The sequence below is a fragment of the Centropristis striata genome, chromosome 21 (assembly GCF_030273125.1).
Source record: "Centropristis striata isolate RG_2023a ecotype Rhode Island chromosome 21, C.striata_1.0, whole genome shotgun sequence".
Lineage (NCBI taxonomy): Eukaryota > Metazoa > Chordata > Actinopteri > Perciformes > Serranidae > Centropristis > Centropristis striata.
In genome coordinates, this window is record NC_081537.1 from 7171707 (window position 1) to 7191549 (window position 19843).

The 19843-nt window shown below is 45.4% G+C and overlaps 2 protein-coding genes across 4 annotated transcripts in view; both read left to right on the top strand.

Moving 5' to 3' along the window:
- Positions 1-10917, top strand: part of LOC131960151 (rho GTPase-activating protein SYDE1) — an 11127-nt gene extending 210 nt beyond the window's left edge. Inside the window, exons 2-15 of one of the 2 annotated variants that reach the window (XR_009389601.1) lie at positions 4012-4256; positions 4339-4822; positions 4908-5240; positions 5430-5625; positions 5709-5872; positions 6147-6260; positions 6339-6427; positions 6941-7078; positions 7269-7395; positions 7736-7911; positions 8090-8372; positions 8463-8750; positions 8928-9955; positions 10014-10917. Coding sequence is in view for 1 of the 2 variants with exons in the window: in XM_059325398.1 (XP_059181381.1) it covers positions 4012-4256; positions 4339-4822; positions 4908-5240; positions 5430-5625; positions 5709-5872; positions 6147-6260; positions 6339-6427; positions 6941-7078; positions 7269-7395; positions 7736-7911; positions 8090-8372; positions 8463-8750; positions 8928-9121 (2831 nt within the window). In the remaining variant the exon portion in view is untranslated. Of the gene's footprint in view, positions 1-4011; positions 4257-4338; positions 4823-4907; positions 5241-5429; positions 5626-5708; positions 5873-6146; positions 6261-6338; positions 6428-6940; positions 7079-7268; positions 7396-7735; positions 7912-8089; positions 8373-8462; positions 8751-8927 lie in introns of both variants that reach the window. The other variant, XM_059325398.1, reaches the window with a different exon arrangement.
- Positions 10918-12284: 1367 nt separating this feature from the next.
- Positions 12285-17859, top strand: LOC131959687 (protein phosphatase 1 regulatory subunit 3C-B-like). Of its 2 annotated transcripts, XR_009389507.1 has the most exons (4): positions 12285-12481; positions 13678-14129; positions 14383-15970; positions 16022-17859. XR_009389507.1 is itself a non-coding variant. In XM_059324903.1 (3 exons), the coding sequence occupies exons 1-3, from the start codon at positions 12468-12470 to the stop codon at positions 14955-14957; spliced, it is 1041 nt and encodes a 346-aa protein (XP_059180886.1). In that variant the 5' UTR covers positions 12285-12467; the 3' UTR covers positions 14958-17859. The 2 variants fall into 2 exon arrangements, 1 of the variants encoding a protein (XP_059180886.1); XM_059324903.1 differs by having other exon boundaries at positions 14383-17859.
- The last annotated feature ends 1984 nt before the right edge of the window (positions 17860-19843 follow it).

Genomic DNA, 19843 nt, shown 5'->3' on the forward strand with positions numbered 1-19843 from the left:
TCATCTTTTTCGTTCTCTTCTTCTTCTCTGAGGTCAGACAGCTGATCTGCATCTGTTCACACAAAACTAAACTTCTAACGAGCAGCTAAAGTACTCTGTAGTACTCTGTGGTACTCTGGTGTGCTCCGTGGTACTCTGGTGTACTCTGTGGTATTCTGCAGTACTCTGGTGTACTCTGGAGTACTCTGTCATACTCTGGTGTACTCTGTGCTACTCTGGAGTACTCTGGTGTACTCTGGAGTACTCTGCGGTACTCTGGTGTACTGTGGTTCTCTGGAGTACTCTGAAGTATTTTGGTGTGGTCTGTGGTTCTCTGAAGTACTCTGTGGTACTCTGTTGTTCTCTGTGGTACTCTGTGGTACTCTTGAGTAGTCTGTGGTACTCTGTGGTTCTCTGGAGTACTCTGTGGTACTCTGTGGTTTTCTGGAGTACTCTGTGGTACTCTGTGATTCTCTGGAGTACTCTGTGGTACGCTGTGGTTCTCTGTGGTACTCTGGAGGGTAAAACTGTTGTAGTTCTGATTGAAGCCTTCAGATCCAGTAAACAGTTTGAGCTGCAGCTGAAGATTTATCTGATGGTTTTCATGTGTTCATCAGTTTGATGTTGCAGCTCTGAAGAAGTTTGTTTTATGTTTTTATTCCCTGAGGATCATAAAGTCTGTCAGATAATAAAATATGAGAATAACTGAAGTAAAAAATAACAGAGAATAGAAATATAAAGTTAAAGAACCTCACAGTCAAAACTCCTCAGTCCTAGTCAGACTTCGTGTCCTGCTAACATGCTAACATGCTACAATTCTACAATCTACAATGTGATTTATCAGACGATTTGATCCAAAGCGACATACAAATGAGAGTGAATACAACACAAGCAAAGATGAAGTCAAGAAACATAGCAGAGTCAGAGCCGTGGTTCAGTCTGAGTCCATCAGGACGTAACGTAGCGGTCAGTGAGATACTTATCATTAGATCTGTGTAGATGAAGAGTGAAGGTGTTCAGTAAAGAGTTGGATCTTCAGTCTCTTCTTAAAGATTGATCAAGACTCAGCAGATCAGATGGAGTTTGGAAGTTGGTTCCACCACCTATAGGGGCTCTACAGAGGAGAAGAGTCTGGTTTGAGACGTAGAGGCCTTCAGCGGTGGAGGAGCAAGACGTCTTTTGCTGGAAGAGCGTAGTGGCCTGGAGGGTTTGTGGACCTGAACAAGGGAGTTCAGATAAGCAGGGGCTGTGCTGCTGTCTGTAGACAAAGACAAGGCTTTAATGTGATGCTGCTGAGACTGGGAGCCAGAGATAGAGATGAGGAGCGGAGTGACATGTGCTCTCCTGGGCTGGTTGAAGACCAGACGGATCATCTGCAGAGGCTTGGTGGTGCAGCAGGAAGACCTGCCAGTAGAGAGTTGCAGTAGTCTAAACGTCAGGTCAGGTAGGGTCTGATCTTCCTGATGTTGTACAGGGACACATGAACCTTGAAGACCAGTTCGTCATCAATCATGACACCCAGGTTCCCTGCAGAGCTGGTGGGACGAGTTGCATGGATCCAAGCTGAAGATTGATAGGCTGATATTAGGTGGGACAGGCTGGGATGATGAGGAGCTCTGTCTTTGAGAGGTTAAACTGAAGGTGATGTTCAGTCATCATGTGGAGATGTCAGCAAGACAAGCAGAGATACGAGCCGAGTGTGTGGGGTCGTCTGATGGGAAGGACTGGAACAGCTGGGTATCATCGGCGTAACAATGGTACAAGAAGCCATGATGGAGGATGATTGCACCAAGTGAGGTGGTGTAAATTCCTTGCATGCTAACAGTGCTAACATGCTAACAGTGCTAACATTAAGCAGGTATAATGTTCACCATCGTAGCTTAGCGTGTTAGCATGCTGACATCACAGTCCAGCTGAGGCTGATGGGATTGTTGCTGCAGGAGACCTGGTTCAGACCCGGTCTAAAGATCAGAACCAGTTCCTGGTCTAAAGGTTTAGAACCAGCTCTAAAGGTCAGAACCATGTCTAAGGGTCAGAACCAGGTCTGAAGGTCAGAACCAGGTCCTGGTCACAAGGTTTAGAACCAGCTCTAAAGGTCAGAACCTGGTCTGAATGTCAGAACCAGGTCTAAAGGTCCGAACCAGGTCCTGGTCTAAAGTTTCCATGAAAGTTTCCAGATTAATCTGTTCTCTGTCCCAGAGTTTATTTTTAGATTTTCAGGGGCAAAAGACCCTGAGGACAGAGAGAGACAGAGAGACTTTATGCCAAGCTAAGCTTTCTTCGGTAATCTGCTCATCTTCTTCACGTGTTTAATGTTTTAATGTTCAGCTTCCTGCAGAAAAACTGGGTCATTTCCTGTAATTAGTGTGTGTGTGTGTGTGTGTGTGTGTGTGTGTGTATGTGTGTTTCCTTCCTGTTTATTTAGCTGTTGTCTTGTTGGAGTTACATAATTTCAGACAAGTTCATGTTTTTTTTTTACTGAATATTGAGTAGAAACATCTGAATGTTACGTGTTCTCAATATGTTCTGCTCCCCTGAGGGTTCTACAGTTACCATACACGTTCAGTTATTGATTATAAACTTTATCAGGTTTTCATCTGTTAATGTTCTGTGAGTCTGTTAGAGCTGCTTGCCCTGTCTGCAGGTCACACTGAACACTGCTGACTATTCACTATTCATTAGAGCCAAACACAAACACACACACACACACACACACACACACACACACACACACACACACACACACACACACACACACAGAGCCTTCATTGACATCTGCACAGTCACAGCTGTTGATTCATTAAGCCCCGCCCCCTCCGCGCTCCGCACTCATCAGCTCCCGAAAATAAAAAACAGATGCTTTATTATTAGCGCGCACACACACACACACACACACACACACACACACACACACACACACACACACTAGGTCCTGTTTGGCTTCATTCAGATGACAGGAAGTGGAGCCGACCTCTGGAGAGTTCCACTTCCTGTCCAGTCTGAGCTGCTGAACCTGACGAGGTGGAGAACACACACACACACACACACACACACACACACACTGATGGATGTTGGTGTTTCTGTGTCTCAGCTGGAGTTTGATCAGATGTCATGTTAACAGTTTTAAAAGTGTTCTTCTGGGTGAATTCAGACTTTTACATGTTGAAGGAAAGATTATCAGAGCAGACGAGGATGTGTGTGTGTTGCTCTGTAACCGAAGCAGCTGCTGGGGAGAGGCGCCCCCTGCAGGCCGGAGGAGTCACACACACGCACACACACGCACACACACACACACACACACACACAAAGACACACACAGAAGGTTTATTCATGCATCTCAGTCAGATACAGTGCACGGTGTGTGTCACGAGGATCTCACACACACAAACACACACACACACACACACACACACACACACACACACACACACAGATGCAGATTAGTTATAATTATGATGTTCTGCTTTAAATGTTTTATTGTAGAAAGCTGATGTGTCTGAGTGATCAAAGATCAATAATAACTGCAGCGGGACAGTCTGAGACCAGGACCAATCCTGATCCTGGTCCTGTTCCTGGGATTGGTCCTGGTCCTGTGAGAGGATCTGGACACACTGATGTTCCTGTTGGTTCTGTAGACTTCATAGTGAGAACAAAAGGACTCTTTCTCTGAGATCTTCTTCAGATTCATGAAGTTTCTGTTTGTTCCTGTGTTCTCCTTGTCAGTTCAACATGAGACAGCAGCACAGACTGAAAGAATAGCTACAAATAAACAATTAGCCAGCTGTAACATTTATGTTTCTACCAAATTTGATGAAAGTTGTTCGAGGCGTTCCTGACAACATGCTTCGGGCTGTAAAACCACGGCATGCACCACGGCATGCACCGCGGCGTGCACAAACAGAGGGAAGTTAACACGACGTGAATGATGTGACTTGATGAAGGTCCTACTGCACTTCAATCTGCCACTCACATCTCCAACAAACCAAAACCCTGAACAGATAAAAAAATTATTTTCCTCTCTGTGTTTGTCAGATGTCGCTGGGAAGGCGGGCGACGTCCTCCACACGTCTTCACCTCCATCGAACCCCGACCCCTCGCCGCCACAGAACCACATCACAGTTGCTAAGAAACAGTCATGGGCACGTCAGGGCTTTGCGGCACCGCCCACACGCCTGCCACCGAGCTCCGCCCCCAGAAACTCTGACCAGGAGCGAGCGGCGGGAGCATCCCAGGATGCACCAGGGCAGTCATGGAGTCAGAGGCTGCTGCAGGATCAGGTACCTGTTCGGTTCCTGAGGTCCTCCTGCAGGTATCCAACCTCCTTTCAGCTCTTTGATTCTCTTCTTCTTCTCCTGACAGACGGATCTGTGTGGCGTTGGTCCGGCGCTGGACGTGACCAGCTGTGTTCCCATCAGTTCCACCGCCATCCTGCAGGACGCCTCCCATCCAGCAGGGGGCGCTCCTGAAGGGCCTGGCTCCGCCACCAGCACCAAGCTGTCCGGCCAGCGGACCTACCTGCAGAGCCTTGACCGCAGCAGTCGAGCTTGGGTGCTGTCCTCAGGAAAGACCCAGGCTTCAGACGAGGCCCGCGGGCCGCAGCAGGAGAGCGGCGGCAACATCTGGTACAACCCGATCCCCGAGGAGGAGGACGCTGCGGCACCGCGGCGGGAGGAGGAGATCTGGAGGAGGAGGGACGACAGGGAGGAGAGAGGAGCGGCAAGGAGGCCGGCAGACATCCGGGCAGAGCCAGGAGGAGCCTGGACCGGGTCCACGGAGAGTCAACCGGAGGGCGCCAACCCCAGTGTCAGCCACCTGACCGATGACATCACCACAGAGAACACAGGTCACCTGAGTTCATTCATTCAGAATAATCATAAATATTCATCAGCTGTTCATTCATCATTGTTTCATGCTTCGTCTCTCTTCAGACTCCGCCCACTCAGACTCTAGCCCCGCCTCTCAGAAAAAAGGGGGCGTGTCCAGCAGTGTGATGGACAGGCTGCGGTCTCCGGGGACGGTGAGGAAACTCTCGATGAAGATGAAGAAACTTCCCGAGCTGCGCCGCAAACTCAGCCTCCGCTCGTCCTCCCGCGCCAATCGCCAGGGCAATGACAGCAAAGGGGGCAGCGACGAGTCCACCAATAAAAATCCGCCGTCGGCCTCGTCGAATCAGAACGTGATCAGCAGGTATCACCTCGATACCTCCGCCCCTCCGGCCAGACCGCTACGTCGCTCATCAAGAGGACGGTCGGCCAAAGGAGGTAACCTTTACTGAGAACAACACAACAAACAACAAAAAACAAAAAATACAATAAACACAATAAACAACAATAAAAAAATAAACACAATAAACATTAAATAAGACAGTTTTGTCCTTTTTTAATATATTTTAATAAACAATTATTTTTTGTTTTTATTTTTAAACTGGCAACATTTCTTTTTTTTTCCAGGCTACCTTAGTGACGGGGACTCCCCTGAGCTGCTGCCACGGCAACAGGCCTCTCCCGTCACAACTCCCCAGGAGACGGCATGCGACATGTCGTCGTTCCGGCTATACGTGGACGCCGACCCGCCGCGCTGCAGCCAGCGGGTCACAGGGCTGCTGACGGTGCAGCTGCTGGGTCTGGAGGAGATGAAGGGCAGCAGGTAAACAACAATAAACAATAACAATAATAAATATGATCAGTCAAACACTTTGTGTTCTTAGCCTGCCGGTTTTGTCCTCTCAGGTCCGAGGGCAGTAAGGAAGTCTTCCTGGCGATCCAGATCGACGGGTTGACCAGAGCGAGGACCGCCCTCCTGACCCTGCGAGGCTCCGCCCTCCCGCTGAACCATGCTTTCCACCTGGAGTTGGAGCGCGCCAGGCAGCTCCGCGTGGTGGTGCTGACGCCAGGTACTGCCTCCGTTCTCACAGGTTGAGCTGAATCTGGTGTCATCTGTTCTTCTGAACAAATATATATCAGATCCTGATCCCCAGAGGACGGACCCTTTAGATCTCCATGTAACCGTTCCTCTGGTTGCTTTAGGCTCAGCTGGTTTATTTTGGTCAGTGGATCTTGTTGCTCAGATCCACCGAGTTCAAACTAATCCTCTATCTTCTCACTGTTTTCATGATTAAAGTCACGGAGGAGAAAACTGAGACTTCTTCTTTGTGTTTCTGTCTGCAGCCGGTCCAGCAGCTGCAGGAGGCTCCGGGTCTGTGACGGACCAGACTTCAGGGGGTCCAGCCAGAAACAGAGTCTGCGGTCTGGGCGGTGTCTCCATCCCTCCGCTCTTTAAAGGTTCCACAATATAAATTAATTCATAATGATTTCCTGTAAAACGAGGAACAGAATCTGAATGAATTTATTTTGTGTCAGGGAGTCGAAGTCAGCAGCTCTGTGTGAAGCTGGAGCCCCGAGGCCTGCTCTACCTCAAACTGTCCCTGCAGGAGAGGTGGGACACGCAGGTACGCACAAATACTACCAGTGCTACTAATACTAATACTACTAACACTAATACTACTACTAATAATAATATTACTACTAATCCTAACCCTCAGGCAGCTGTTCATCATGACTTCACAGCTCCTTCACATCAAACTCTGACTCGATCTCAAAAGGAATATAAAATATAGCAGCAGTATCTCAACACCTGTATCAGTTTTTTCACATATTTGAAAACGATTCATTTCAATAAAAATTGACTGGCTGTAAAATCAAGACAGATTAACAAACCAAAGATTATTTTACCCCTTCAGACCTGCAGAGTCCAAACCTGATCCGTTTGAGAATAGAAGTTTGAGAAAAGTGAGAAAAGAGTTTCCAGATAATTACAGAATGTAAATGTAATTGTTACAGCGCCATCTGGAGGTCAATGAGCTGTGGGAGTGATTTACACAGCCGCAGGTTTCCGTGACTCTTGGTGCACAAAGACTGTTAGAGGAGAAACAGGAGAATTAAAGTTGTGTGTGCCTCCTCAGCCAAGCTCCGACTCCTCTCTGCCTGCTAACGTGTTTGGGGTGGAGCTGCACCGCCTGGTGGAGAAGGAAGGATCTGCAGCTCCGGTTCCTCTGCTCATCCAGAAGTCTGTGACGGAGATTGAACGACGAGGACTGAAGGTACGCCTCTTTATTTTACAGTCTGTTTCATTTACTGTCTGTTTTATCTTATAGTCAGCTCCACTGGGTAGATAAACCATCAACAACCTTTACAGTTAACTTGTTGAATAATGTGTCAACTTGCAATAATTTTGTCTGTCTGTCTGTCTCCCTGCCTGTCTGCTTCTCTCTCTGCCTGTCTGTGTGTCAGGTGGTGGGTCTGTACAGACTGTGTGGTTCTGCGGCGGTGAAGAAGGAGCTCAGGGATTGGTTCGAGAGGAACAGTTCCGCCGTGTGTCTCAGTGAGGACCTGTACCCCGACATCAACGTCATCACAGGTCAGAGACACTGACAGGACCTGGACTCTGACAGGACCTGGACTCTGACAGGACCTGGACACTGACAGGACCTGGACACTGACAGGACCTAGACACTGACAGGACCTGGACTCTGACAGGACCTAGACACTGACAGGACCTGGACACTGACAGGACCTGGACACCGACAGGACCTGGACTCTGACAGGACCTAGACACTGACAGGACCTGGACACTGACAGGACCTGGACACCGACAGGACCTCAGGGACTTTGAATTGTTTGAGACACTTTACCAAGTTGCAGAGGACTGTTTGTTCTCAGGTGTTCTGAAGGACTACCTGTACCGTGTGTGTTCTCAGGTATTCTGAAGGACTACCTGCGGGAGCTGCCATCTGCACTCATCACCAGGACTCTGTATGAGGTCGTCAGGGAGGCCATGACCCTACGACCCCCCCCAACTCCACCTGCGACCCCTGATCCCCAACTGGCCCAGAACACCGTGGACCTGCTGTCCTGTCTGCCGCCTCCAGAGAGGGTAAGAGACTAATACAGTAGTACTACAGCACTACCTACAGTAGTACTGCTCCTGCACAGTGTTGTGTTGTTCTTTGTCCTCGTCTCTACATTCTCCCATCCCGGTGAAAGGTTCCTCAGACCGTCTCCGTGTCGCTGCAGGACCTGCAGCTCTGATCCATCTCTCTGTGTCTCTGCAGGCCACTCTGTCCCTCCTGCTGGACCACCTCAGTCTGGTGGCGTCCCTCAGCTCGTCCAACAGGATGACGCACCAGAACCTCGCTGTGTGCTTTGGCCCAGTGCTCCTCACACCGACCCAGGAGGCCTGGAGGGGGGGAGGAGGAGGAGGAGGAGGTGGAGGAGGAGGGGGAGGCAGGGGAGGGCGAGGAGGGAAAGGGTCCGGACACGGGGAAGAGATAGCGAGCGCGGTCGATTTCAAACGACACATTGAGGCGTTGCATTACCTGCTGCAGCTGTGGCCAGGTGAGACAGAACGACATTGTTAACAACAATCATCATCCGCTCTGTTGTTGCTATGGAAACGTCTGACCTTTGCTCTTCACGTGTCCTCAGTGCCGACGCGGCGAGTCCTAGCAGATGACCACATCGATGTCTCCCCGCCTCCCTCCCCTGCCCTCCCCCGCCACCCCCAGCAGCGGCACCCTGCACTGCGGCTGGCTCTGGCCCAGAACCCCGAGCAGGAGGTGGTGGTGTCCCGCCGTGGCCGAGGCGGTCTGACCCGGCTGGAGAGTCCGCCGCCAATCAACCGGTACGCCGGAGACTGGAGCATCTGCGGACGAGACCTTCTGTCTGGACAGGAGGCCGATTATGATGAGGTGGCAGGAAGTGAGAGTGACGGAGGTAACTGACCGCATTTCCATCTAATGTCCAGAAGAGGGCAACACTGCAGTCTGATTCTATAGAAGTCTATGAGAAAATGATTTATGACCTCAGTGAGCTTTAAACTACAGCTACAAATCTATGTTTTGAAATGGTTTTGCATTATTGTGGACTCACTGCTTGCTGTTGTTGTTTCAGGCAGCGGGGACGAAGAGGAGGAGGAGAAGAAGGAGGTGTGGTCATCAGAAGGAGGAGGAGGAGGAGGTCTCTACGTGGACGATTTCATGGATTTTGATGCTCCGTTTAACTGTCGACTCAGTCTGAAGGACTTTGACACTCTGATCCACGACCTGGACCGAGAGCTCGCCAAACAGATCAACATCTGTCTGTAGAGGAGCAGGAAGAGCAGGAGGAGCAGGAGGAGGAGCTTGAGGAAGAGAAGCAAGAGGAGACAGGCGATTGTTTTATCAGTCTGCCACTTTGAATAAAGTTTCGTTTTCTGCTTCAGTCTGAAGTGGAAGTTCTGTTTCAGAATGTCTACATTTAAATTATAAAGGTATTTTTCTTCTATGCAGAAGCTTTAATGTCCAAAGGTTCCTCAGCAGAACTGAAGATTATCAAACAACAGAACACAAGTATTATGATTTGACCTCTGACCTCCTCACTCTGACCTCAGAGAGAAAACACATGTTCCGGTTCTGTTCAGAGGATTTAGAAGTCCTGAACAAGGTGATGAGTTAAACTCAATGTGGAACAAGAACACTTGGGTTCTCGTAGCGTCTCTGGATCTTTCCAGATCTTTCTGGTTTTCAAAATGAGACCAGATTAATTTATTTCCTTGATCCAAAGTTAAACGTAGCTTCAGTGTTAATATGAAGGAGGAGAGTTGTTCTCGAGGAACAACAGGAACCAAAAGTTCAGAGAACCACAATGTGGGTTCCCTATGCAGAATATTATGTTGTTCCTCTCAGAGGGTTGACTCTCTGAAGATGTGAACTGAACTGTGACATTGTTGTTGTTGTTCTGGGTATCAGGGTAGCATCCTGTTGGAACATGGTGGAACAAGATGGAACATGGTGGAACATGGTTGAACATGGTTGAACATGATGGAATATTTTGGGCTGTTTGCACTGTTGAAGCCATAATTTCATTTGTTGAAACAATTTTAGTTGAAGTGAACGAACTGTAGCACTCACCGCACTGTTGCTGATTCTGTCCCCCTTTAGGTTTCTGTTTCCCCTGCAGGTTTCTGTTATGCCCGGTTGGTTTCTGATGCCCCTTTAGGTTTCTGTTGCCCCTTTAGGTTTCTGTTTCCCCTACAGGTTTCTGTTGCCCCTTTAAGTTTCTGATGGCCTTTTAGGTTTCTGTTGCCCCTGCAGGTTTCTGTTACCTCTGCAGGTTTCTGTTATGCCTGGCTGGTTTCTGATGCTCCCTTTAGATTTCTGTTGCCCCTTTAGGTTTCTGTTGCCCCTGTAGGTTTCTGTTTCCCCTACATGTTTCAGTTGCCCCTGCAGGTTTCTGTTGCCCCTTTAAGTTTCTGATGTCCCTTTAGGTTTCTGTTGCCCCTGCATGTTTCTGTTACCTCTGCAGGTTTCTGTTATGCCCGGCTGGTTTCTGATGCCCCTTTAGGTTTCTGTTGCCCCTTTAGGTTTCTGTCGCCCCTGTGTGTTTCTGTTTCCCCTACAGGTTTCAGTTGCCCATGCAGGTTTCTGCCCCCCTTTAGGTTTCTGTTGCCCCTTTAAGTTCCTGATGTCCCTGCAGGTTTCTGTTTACCCTACAGGTTTCAGTTGCCCCTGCAGGTTTCTGTTGCCCCTGCAGGTTTCTGTCAGTCCTTCAGGTTTCTGCTGTCCCCCTTCAGGCTGAGCAGCAGGGCGATGTGAGTCAGCAGGTCTTCAGTATTTTTCTCGGTACAGAGTTTCTCACTGTGATGAGTTTGTGAAGAAGGAATAAGATGCCATACTCAGTGTTTCCAGTGATGTTGTTGTTGTTTTAAGTTGTTTTTGACAGTATTACTTTGTTTTGCACAGCGATAATAAGCACTTATGTTTTTTATTGATGATGACGACGTTTCTATGCAGACGATGTAACCAAAGTGTTGAAGCACAGTTCCTGTTGGAACCGACCACAGCAGCCTGTTTGTATGTCTTATTAACCGACCAACAAATAAACACATTATTATTATTATTAACTCAGTGACTGGGCTCTTTTTGGATCATAAAGATAAATAAAGATTTGTCATAAGATCGTATATGTGATGAACAATAACTCAAACATCCTGTGGGTATACTGGATCAGGCCCACACGGTCCTGGTTCAGGTTCTGGTAGTCAGACCTTAAAAGGACTCTGTGCTGCTGGAAACCAAATGAGTGGGTATGCCCTCAGTGTAGTCTGACAGACCATCATCAGCTGAGTTGTTCATCTGTTTATTGTCTGTTAAACCAGCTGAGAAGTGCATTACTGCCACCAAGTAGTCAACCGGCTGTTGAGTGAGAGCGCCACCTGGTGGTGAGACTCAGCACAGCAACTCTTCTCTCACTGTGAGGAAATAGAATAGAAAATAGAATAGAATAGAGTAGAAGAGAATAGGATAGGATAGCCAATAGACGACCTCATTCTTCCCGGTCTTTTTTTACTAATTCTTCCCGGTCATCTTTGGCAAATGTTTTTTCCCTGCACATTATTTAATATAATTTCCAGCAAATGTTTAATTTTTCTGCACATTATTTAATATAATTCCCTGCAAATGTTTAATTTCCCAGTAATGCCCAATTTATCTGCAAATGTTAAATATTTTAGCAGAGGTTTTAATTTAGATTCAGATTTATCATAGGTTGTTATTTATAGGTTAAGTTTAATGTTAAGGTATGTTTGGATGCTGCTACTGGATGCTTGATCTATCTATCTAGGCAAGGCAAGGCAAGTTTATTTGTATAGCACAATTCAACACAAGGTAATTCAAAGTGCTTTACATACACATTAAAACAGCAAGACACAATTGAAAACAGTAAAAACAGTCAATTAAAACAGGGAAATAGAAATAAAAATATAAATAAAATAAAATAAGATACAGCAGGATAAAAAGCACAAGTCAAACATTGTGTAGTTAAAAAGTAAGGGCAGTAGAGTGGAGCAGATTAGTGTTAAAGTTAAGAGTACACTGCAGTAAACAATAGTGTTTTTAGTCCTGATTTAAAGGACTATCTATCTATCTATCTATCTATCTATCTATCTATCTATCTATCTATCTATCTATCTATCTATCTATCTATCTATCTATCTATCTATCTGTCTATCTATCCATCCATCCATCCATCCATCCATCCATCCATCCATCCAGCCATCCATCCATCCATCCATCCATCCATCGTGTTCAGCCTGTCAGTCATCTCTCAGGGCTCTGAACTCCCTGTTGCTCCGCAGGAGGACAGGCCCCACTCGGCTGTGACGTAACTGCTGGACTGTCTGTTCTTTTTTGGCTTCCCTGTGATTGGCTGAGGCGGGGAGCAGCTGACGGCTCTGCTACGTGATTGTCTGCTCGTGTGTCGGGGGCGGGTCTCAGCGCGCGGACCAGCTGCAGCTTTTTCCTCCTTAAAATGGCTGAAAAATAAAAAATAATAAAGAAAATAAAGAGAAACGCGAAGCTCTGCTGTTGCTGCTGTCGGAGTCCGTCAGGTTCTATCAGGTTCTATCAGGTTCTGTCAGGTTCTGCTGAATTCTCCTGAGAGCTGAACTTTCCAATGAACTGCACCAGGTTGGTAACTGCGCCACAGGCTCCATGTTCTCTTCACTTTATTTTCCTGGTTATTAATTCTGCTGTTTACCGTGTTTGTCAAATTTCAAAAACATCTGAGAAACATTATTTATATATTTTGTCATGTAATAAACTAAATTTACTGAGTTATATTTTTTTATTTTGTGCCTGATTCATTGTTTCTGCTCTTTATTTATGTAATTTAGTTGTTTGGTTTTTTTTTTACTTTCTGTGCAGTCCAGGAAATGTAACTTGAACAGGTATTCAAATCATGCAGTATTTATTTAAATATTTGTATGTTTATTATGGCATGCAGATCAGGAAATTATTATGGAATTATATATAGGCTATACATAGAAAAATGTAGTAAATGTGTATTCCTGGTAAGTATCACACATGTTATGTTGCTGTGCTATTCTATATATTGTGTTAAACTATATTTTATTTTACACACTGTATGTTTTACAGGTTTTATTAGTAAAATGTGTTTACAGTATGAGAGTTTTTTGTGTGAAAAAATGGCTTTAAATATTTTTTTATGATTATTTAATATTTCCAACAATAATAACGTAATGTTTTGAGGATTCACTCATAATAATTACACAGTTCTGAGTTCTGATGGTTTCATATAAATAAATGAATCATAATGTTTCACTGAAACAGCACAGAGCTGCTGCAGGTTTATGACTGATTATTACTTTTCTTTAGTTTAGCTTACTTTTCTTTAGTTTAGCTTACTTTTCTTTCGTTTAGTTTACTTTAGTACTTAAGTTTAGTTTACTTTAGTTAAGTTCACTTTAGTAGTTTAGTTTAGTTTACTTCACTTTAGTACTTTAGTTTAGTTTACTTTAGTTTAGTTAAGTTTACTTTAGTACTTAAGTTTAGTTTACTTAAGTTTAGTTTGCTTTAATTTAGTTTGCTTTACTTTAATTTGCTTTAGTTTAGTTTACTTGGGTGTAACCTCGATCCTGTTATTGGCAGCAGAGTTGTAATGTTGCAGATTTCACTCTTCAGCTTGTTGTTTATATCCGTTCTTTACACTTTGACAGTTTTCTGTAAACTTTTATTCAAATGATTGCCTTGTTTCCAGAGATATCATGAGTTCAGTTCTGCCTCACAGTCACATAACTCCGTCTGTCACTCAAAGACAGAAAGTCCCCATGAGAACCAACGGACCGTGTTCTGTGTGTCTGCAGGGTTCTCCACATGCTAAACCCTCGGCCCGGGGGTCCATCTCCAATCATGCCCGTGGACATGGCTATGAGGATCTGCCTTGCCAGCTCGCCTCCTCTGCGCTCCTTCCTCAGTACCTACGACAGCCGCCGCTCCTCACCGGCCACCATCCTGCGACCCTGCCTGACCTCCGGGAGCTGCGGGGACACCGGGCGCTGCGGGGACACCATCGGGACTGGCATCACCACGGCGAGCCCGGTGTCACCGTCGTCGCTGGCAGATCTCTGCGGCGGCAGCCCAGCCTGGCTGAGGAGGAAGAAGAAGAAGAACGTGGTCTTCGCAGACTCTCGAGGTCTGGCGCTCGCCGCCGTGCACGTCTTCAACGAGGCGGAGGAGGAGGCGCTGAGCGAGCTGCAGTTCCACCTGACGGAGATGGAGGGCGCCGCAGCCGGACTGCGTCTGGCAGACCGCGAAGGTGAGCGGCTGATTGTTGATCCAAACTAAACAAGCAGTCGGTTTGTCAAGATTTGATCTGTTAACTGCTTTTTCTGTCACAGTTCTGTTTGAACAGAATATTCATAGTTTTCATAGATTCCTGAAAACCTTTTTATTTGTTCAGCACTTTACAGGAAGAATTTAAGGGAGAGAGAGATAAAGATGTTTCTTACAATATAGAAGAGTCAAATTGAGTTAAATCCCACATAATAAAAGCTGTGTTTCTCTACCAGACGCTGCAGATTCTAGTCCAGGTCTGGTTCTGGACTTCACCCAGCCGGCTGCAGACTACCTGGACCTGAGGAACCGGATCAAAACCCAGCAGGTTTGTCTCGAGACGTGTTCCATCCAGGAGCGTCTGCTGTCCGGCACCGTTCAGGTCCGAAACCTCTGCTTCGACAAGTCCGTGTCGGTGCGGATCACCTTTGATACGTGGCGCTCCTTCCGGGACGTCCCGTGTCAGTACCTGAACAACGTGTACGGCTGCCCCGACACCGACACCTTCTCCTTCTCCGTCTCGATACTGGAGGACCTCGAGACCTCTGAGAGAGTGGAGTTCTGCATTCAGTACCGGACTCCGGACCAGACCTACTGGGACAACAACAACGGAACCAACTATGGGCTGGTGGACCCGAACCGCAGCCGGACCCAGAGCGATGCGAGTCCGGCCCGGCTGGATATCCAGGGAGACCGATGCAAAGAAAAGAGGATGGAGTTTGATCCGTTCGGGAGTCCCCGGACATCAGCGGGGATCTTCCCAGAGTGGCAGAGCTGGGGCCGCGTGGAGACCGGCGCCCCCTACTGGTGAGCACGCCACAGGACCCGTTTTTATGATGCACCTACTGACATTTTGTTCCCAAGAGATTCACAAAACCTTCACACAAGCACTGACCTGGAGGAGATCCAGGTGTTCATAGGATCCACTACGGATCGTTGCTTCACTCGAGCCACTTTAGCTGCACAAACTTTATTTAATTATTAAAGACGTAGAGGAAGGACTCAGGTACTCACAATGTTTCGCCCCAATAGACGTCTAAATCTGGCACACCTGGGCTCTCCCGAGTCCTGCTGCACTCCCAGGGCCAGGCCACTCCACATGTGGTCCTCCTGAGCCGACACCCTGCAGGATCCCTGCTGACCGTCTGGGAAACCTTAAAAATGTTACAATGGGAGTTGGTGCTCACCTGAAGCATCTCAATAATTTACCACATTTAAATATGCAACTTGGACAATAAACGGAGAAGCTGAAAGATTTACAGGAGAACCAGCATTCACCAGGGCTGAAAGCTTCCAAAAGACCTGAGACCAGCTGACCTGTAGCCACAAGGTGTTCAAGGCCCACGAGGCGTTCAGGGCCAATGAGGTGTTCAGGGCCTTCAAGTGTTTTAAAAAAACTCCTCAAGGCTTCAGTAGCATTTCTAAAACATTAAAGTATTCAGCTTCATTTTTCAGCAGCTTTAACAGGAGTTTTATTTTTATATAAAGAATCTAAAGGATGAATTCTCAGTTCAGGCACCGGTCCAGTCTGACACCAGGATCACTGACTGGAGGAGGATTCGTATGGATTCTGGTCCCAGGATGTGACCTGTTAATCAGCTGTTTCCCCTCAATCCTGATTTCTTTTCCACTGTGAAAACTGATTAATTATTTATATTAAAAACCTCGAAGTCCAAGTTCTGAACCAGCAGCAGGGCTTCGAGTCCTGAACCAGCGGCAGGGCTTCAAGTCCTAAACAAGCAGCAGGTCATCTAGTCCAGAACCAGCAGCAGGTCTTCAAGTCCTGAACCAGCAGCAAGTCATCTAGTCCAGAACCAGCAGCAGGTATTCAGGTCCTGAACCAGCAGCAGGGTTCAGGTCCTGAACCAGCAGCAGGTCTTCAGGTCCTGAACCAGCAGCTGGTTTTCAGTCTGAAACTATGTGTTCTAAACACTTTATTCTTGTGTTTCACTGTTAAACCTTTATGCCTTCAGCCTCAGCTGTCCGGACCTCCCGTGCTCTGCAGAGATGGATTTCAGGGTCAGGGTCCAGTGGCCTAAAACTGAGATCTGTAGTTTTGTCCCTTTGTCTGATGACTTCAAGCATAGACAATTTTTTGCCCCTAAAGACCTCGACTTCAGAACAAGCTGATGAAGTTAAAACGATGCAACAGTAAACCTGTTCCTGTTAGACACCTGCACTTTAGTCTCTAACTCTGACTCTGAGCTGTGACTCTGAGCTTGCACTTGTTTTTAAATGTCTCTTTTTTTGTAGAATGGACTCGGACTTGTCGTAGACTATGATCTGATGTCTTTTCGTCTCACTTGGACTTGGTCCTGGTGGTTCTGGTGGTTCTGGTGTCCTGACCTGTCCCCCTTTCTGACAGATGAGTCACAGAGAGTGATCAGGAACAGCGAGTGTCTGTGAACACAGCATGACCCTGAAACATATTATAACAGATATAATTATAAATTATGAATAAATAATATTTATTACTGTCAGCACTGTGATGGTCTTCACCTGTCCAGGTGACTTCGCCTCTCTCCCAGCTGGGACCTGCTGGCGGCCCCAGAAGGAGAAGCGGTTAGGGAGAATGGATGGATATATTATATTATATTATATTATATTAAAGTATATATTATTATTATAATCCAGCTAAGTGAAGCTCCAGTTTTATTCTCGGCTGGTTCCTCAGTGAGCTTTAGTTTCTCAGAGGATAAACAAGCTTCTATTGGACTCGGCCACGGTCACATTCTCGTTGGTCGACAGCAGAGTGATGTCACAGCTCTGCTCTGATTGGCAGCCAATGAGCTGACATGAGCGTTCATCTGAAACAGATGGTTATATTTCTTGATGTCTGTGAACGCAGCATGGAGACGATTTATTTGTTTTATTCCCATTAAACACGTTGTCATGGTGACTGCTGTAGTCCCGTTGTCATGTTAACTACTGTAGACAGAGGGTAACCTGCACTTCCTGTTAGCTCCTGTAGCTTTTCAGATTAAAAGCCTTTAATTCCAGTGCTCTTACCTGAGTGAGTGTATGTGTGTGTGTATGCGTGTGTGTGTGTGTGTGTGTGTGTGTGTGTGTGTCAGGAAGTCTTGAAGGGGAATGTAAAGTTTCAGAGTAAAGTGGCGCCCGGCGGCGGCGTGCTGCGTTCAGGTTCCTTTCAGATTTATTTTAAACGGAAACATTTGGCACCGTGTGATGATGTCATCCTGAGTTTTTATTTATAATATAAAATGCTGTTTTTATTCATGTTTAATTTAAAAGGAACAGAAGAAATAAATTAGAGATAAAATCTGTTTTCTTTATTCCGACACGACCTGAACGCAGCATGTAACCGCTGTTAGCTCGCGTGCTAACGGACGCTACATGGTGTTTAAGTTGGAGATGTAACAATGATGTCATACTGTCCTGATGGAGGAGGAAGTGATGTAACGATGATGTCATACTGTCCTGATGGAGGAGGAAGTGATGTAACTATGATGTCATACTGTCCTGATGGAGGAAGAAGTGATGTAACGATGATGTTATACTGTCCTGATGGAGGAGGAAGTGATGTAACGATGATGTCATACTGTCCTGATGGAGGAGGAAGTGAGGTCAGCATGGAGTGATTGACTGTCCTATTATGTGTCCCTTGAGAATAAATGTCTGTTCATAATGTTTTTAATGTTTGTGATTATTACGTCATCAGAAGAGACTTTCAAAATAAAATCTGAGATCCTTAATGTGTTTGATGAACAACTTTTTCACTTCCAGACTTTAAAACTTTAAATATTTATATTTATTTAATTTTAACGGTAAAGTTTGTGTAAAAACTAAAACTTTACGAACAAACTCAAACAAACGTTTGTTTACTGATCATGTGTTTGTTTACTGATCAGAGGGGTGTTCCATCGATGTGGATTCAGGAGAAGCCTGGCTTATTATAAGTCTCACTAATTTAAAGTGAGAGATGTGTTCCATCAAAGTGGCTTGTGTGACTGGCCCTCGGTGACCATGGAAACTGTTACCGCTCAGTAACCATGGTAACTTACACCACCAAACTAACCTAAAGGCCAGACTAACTGACGAGCTAACTTTAGCTGTGTGTCAAATGTATTTCTGAGAGGCGGAAACAAAATCCCAAGATACAGTTCTGTCATATTTCTGTTTGTGCGCGTGTCACTTTTGTCATGTCCGTGTGGAAAGTTTTGACTTAGTTTTTTATGTTACAGTCTGGTTTAGACCTTTTTTTTCCTCACGATGTGACTGGGCATGTATTTACACACCTATTTCAGTTAATCTGTTTTTTTAATTGATGCAACTTTTGTTTTGGAGTGAACCTTTATTTGAAAGCTAAACATGTATAATTTAAGAAAAGTGCATAAGTTTTTTTAGTCCTTTATTCAAACATTTTGTAGCTGACAAAAAAACACATTCAATCCAGTCTAAACCAGGACCTTCTGCTGTGGTAAAATGTATACTGACATCATTCTCTATTTCCTTTATCTCCAATTTGATTATTAGATTTTTTGCTTTTTGTCTCTATATCGAGTTTTTGGTTTTCAGTTCCCATTATATTATATTATGCATATGTAGTATTTGCATATGACACTTGTAGATCGAGCTGACATCCTGTAAAAGAAAATGTGTCAAAGAGTAGCTGATTATGTAGCCAATTATTATTTAATGTCTCAGTTTCATCATTCCCTGCAGCTGTAGTTCTTCCAGCTGTGTCCTGCAGCAAGGTGCATGGTTATACACAATCTGAAGAATAAAGATACAGCCCAAACATTAGTACGTTTTCACTTGTCCAAGTCCTTTTTTGGCTGTTCAGATTAAAATATGACAGGGTTACTTGGCCCAGTTAAGCCAATTTCCAGTAAATTCATTGTAGCTAGTTGTGAGTTCTCCCAAGTTAGCCTACAGCATCACCGTGAACATACAGCTGTTATTATCCAGCCTACTGATATTATAAGTAGTCTTATTGTATATTGTGATCTAATTGTTCATTTATTAACAACTACAAATAACAATAAGTAGGTTTGAATTACTTGTGCATTTTATCTCCTTGGCTCTGTTAATGGAGCAGTATTGTCTGTTATTGTGACCGTCACTTGATATTGACATCTGCTCCTGGCTGTTCAATGATCGATTAATACAGGCTGCTTATATACTCCATGCTTGTCTAGCCTGGGTTGAGTTAGCATTGACTAGACTCGGATGAGCAGCGTTAGTGGAACAGCTTTAGCCTGAAGCGAAAGTTGTTGTTAATTCTAACCAGGCTTTTCAAATGAAACAGCGGTTTGTTTAGCCACGTTGATGGATCACCCCCCTGGAGACAAACATTTAGTGTCCAAACTGATAAATGAACTTTCTGCTTTGATATTTGAAAACATTCTGATTTATAGGTTTTAAAACTGATTCATGCATAAAAACAGAAAAACATTTCAAAGTTTCCAAACATTCAAAGTGTTTGTTGTTTATTTAATGTTTATTCAGTTTGTGACATCGAGTCCCAATAAAATATATAATACATATAAGATATAATATGGTTCAGTTCAGATTGTGTTTAAGTCGGATTATACAGTTATATAACACACACACACACACACACACACACAAACACAGAATTAATGATGTAATATTGGTAAGAAGTCATAATGTCCGGTAACCTCGACGACAGTCAGCTGATCTGATGTGATGATGTCACTTCAGTCTATTTTATTT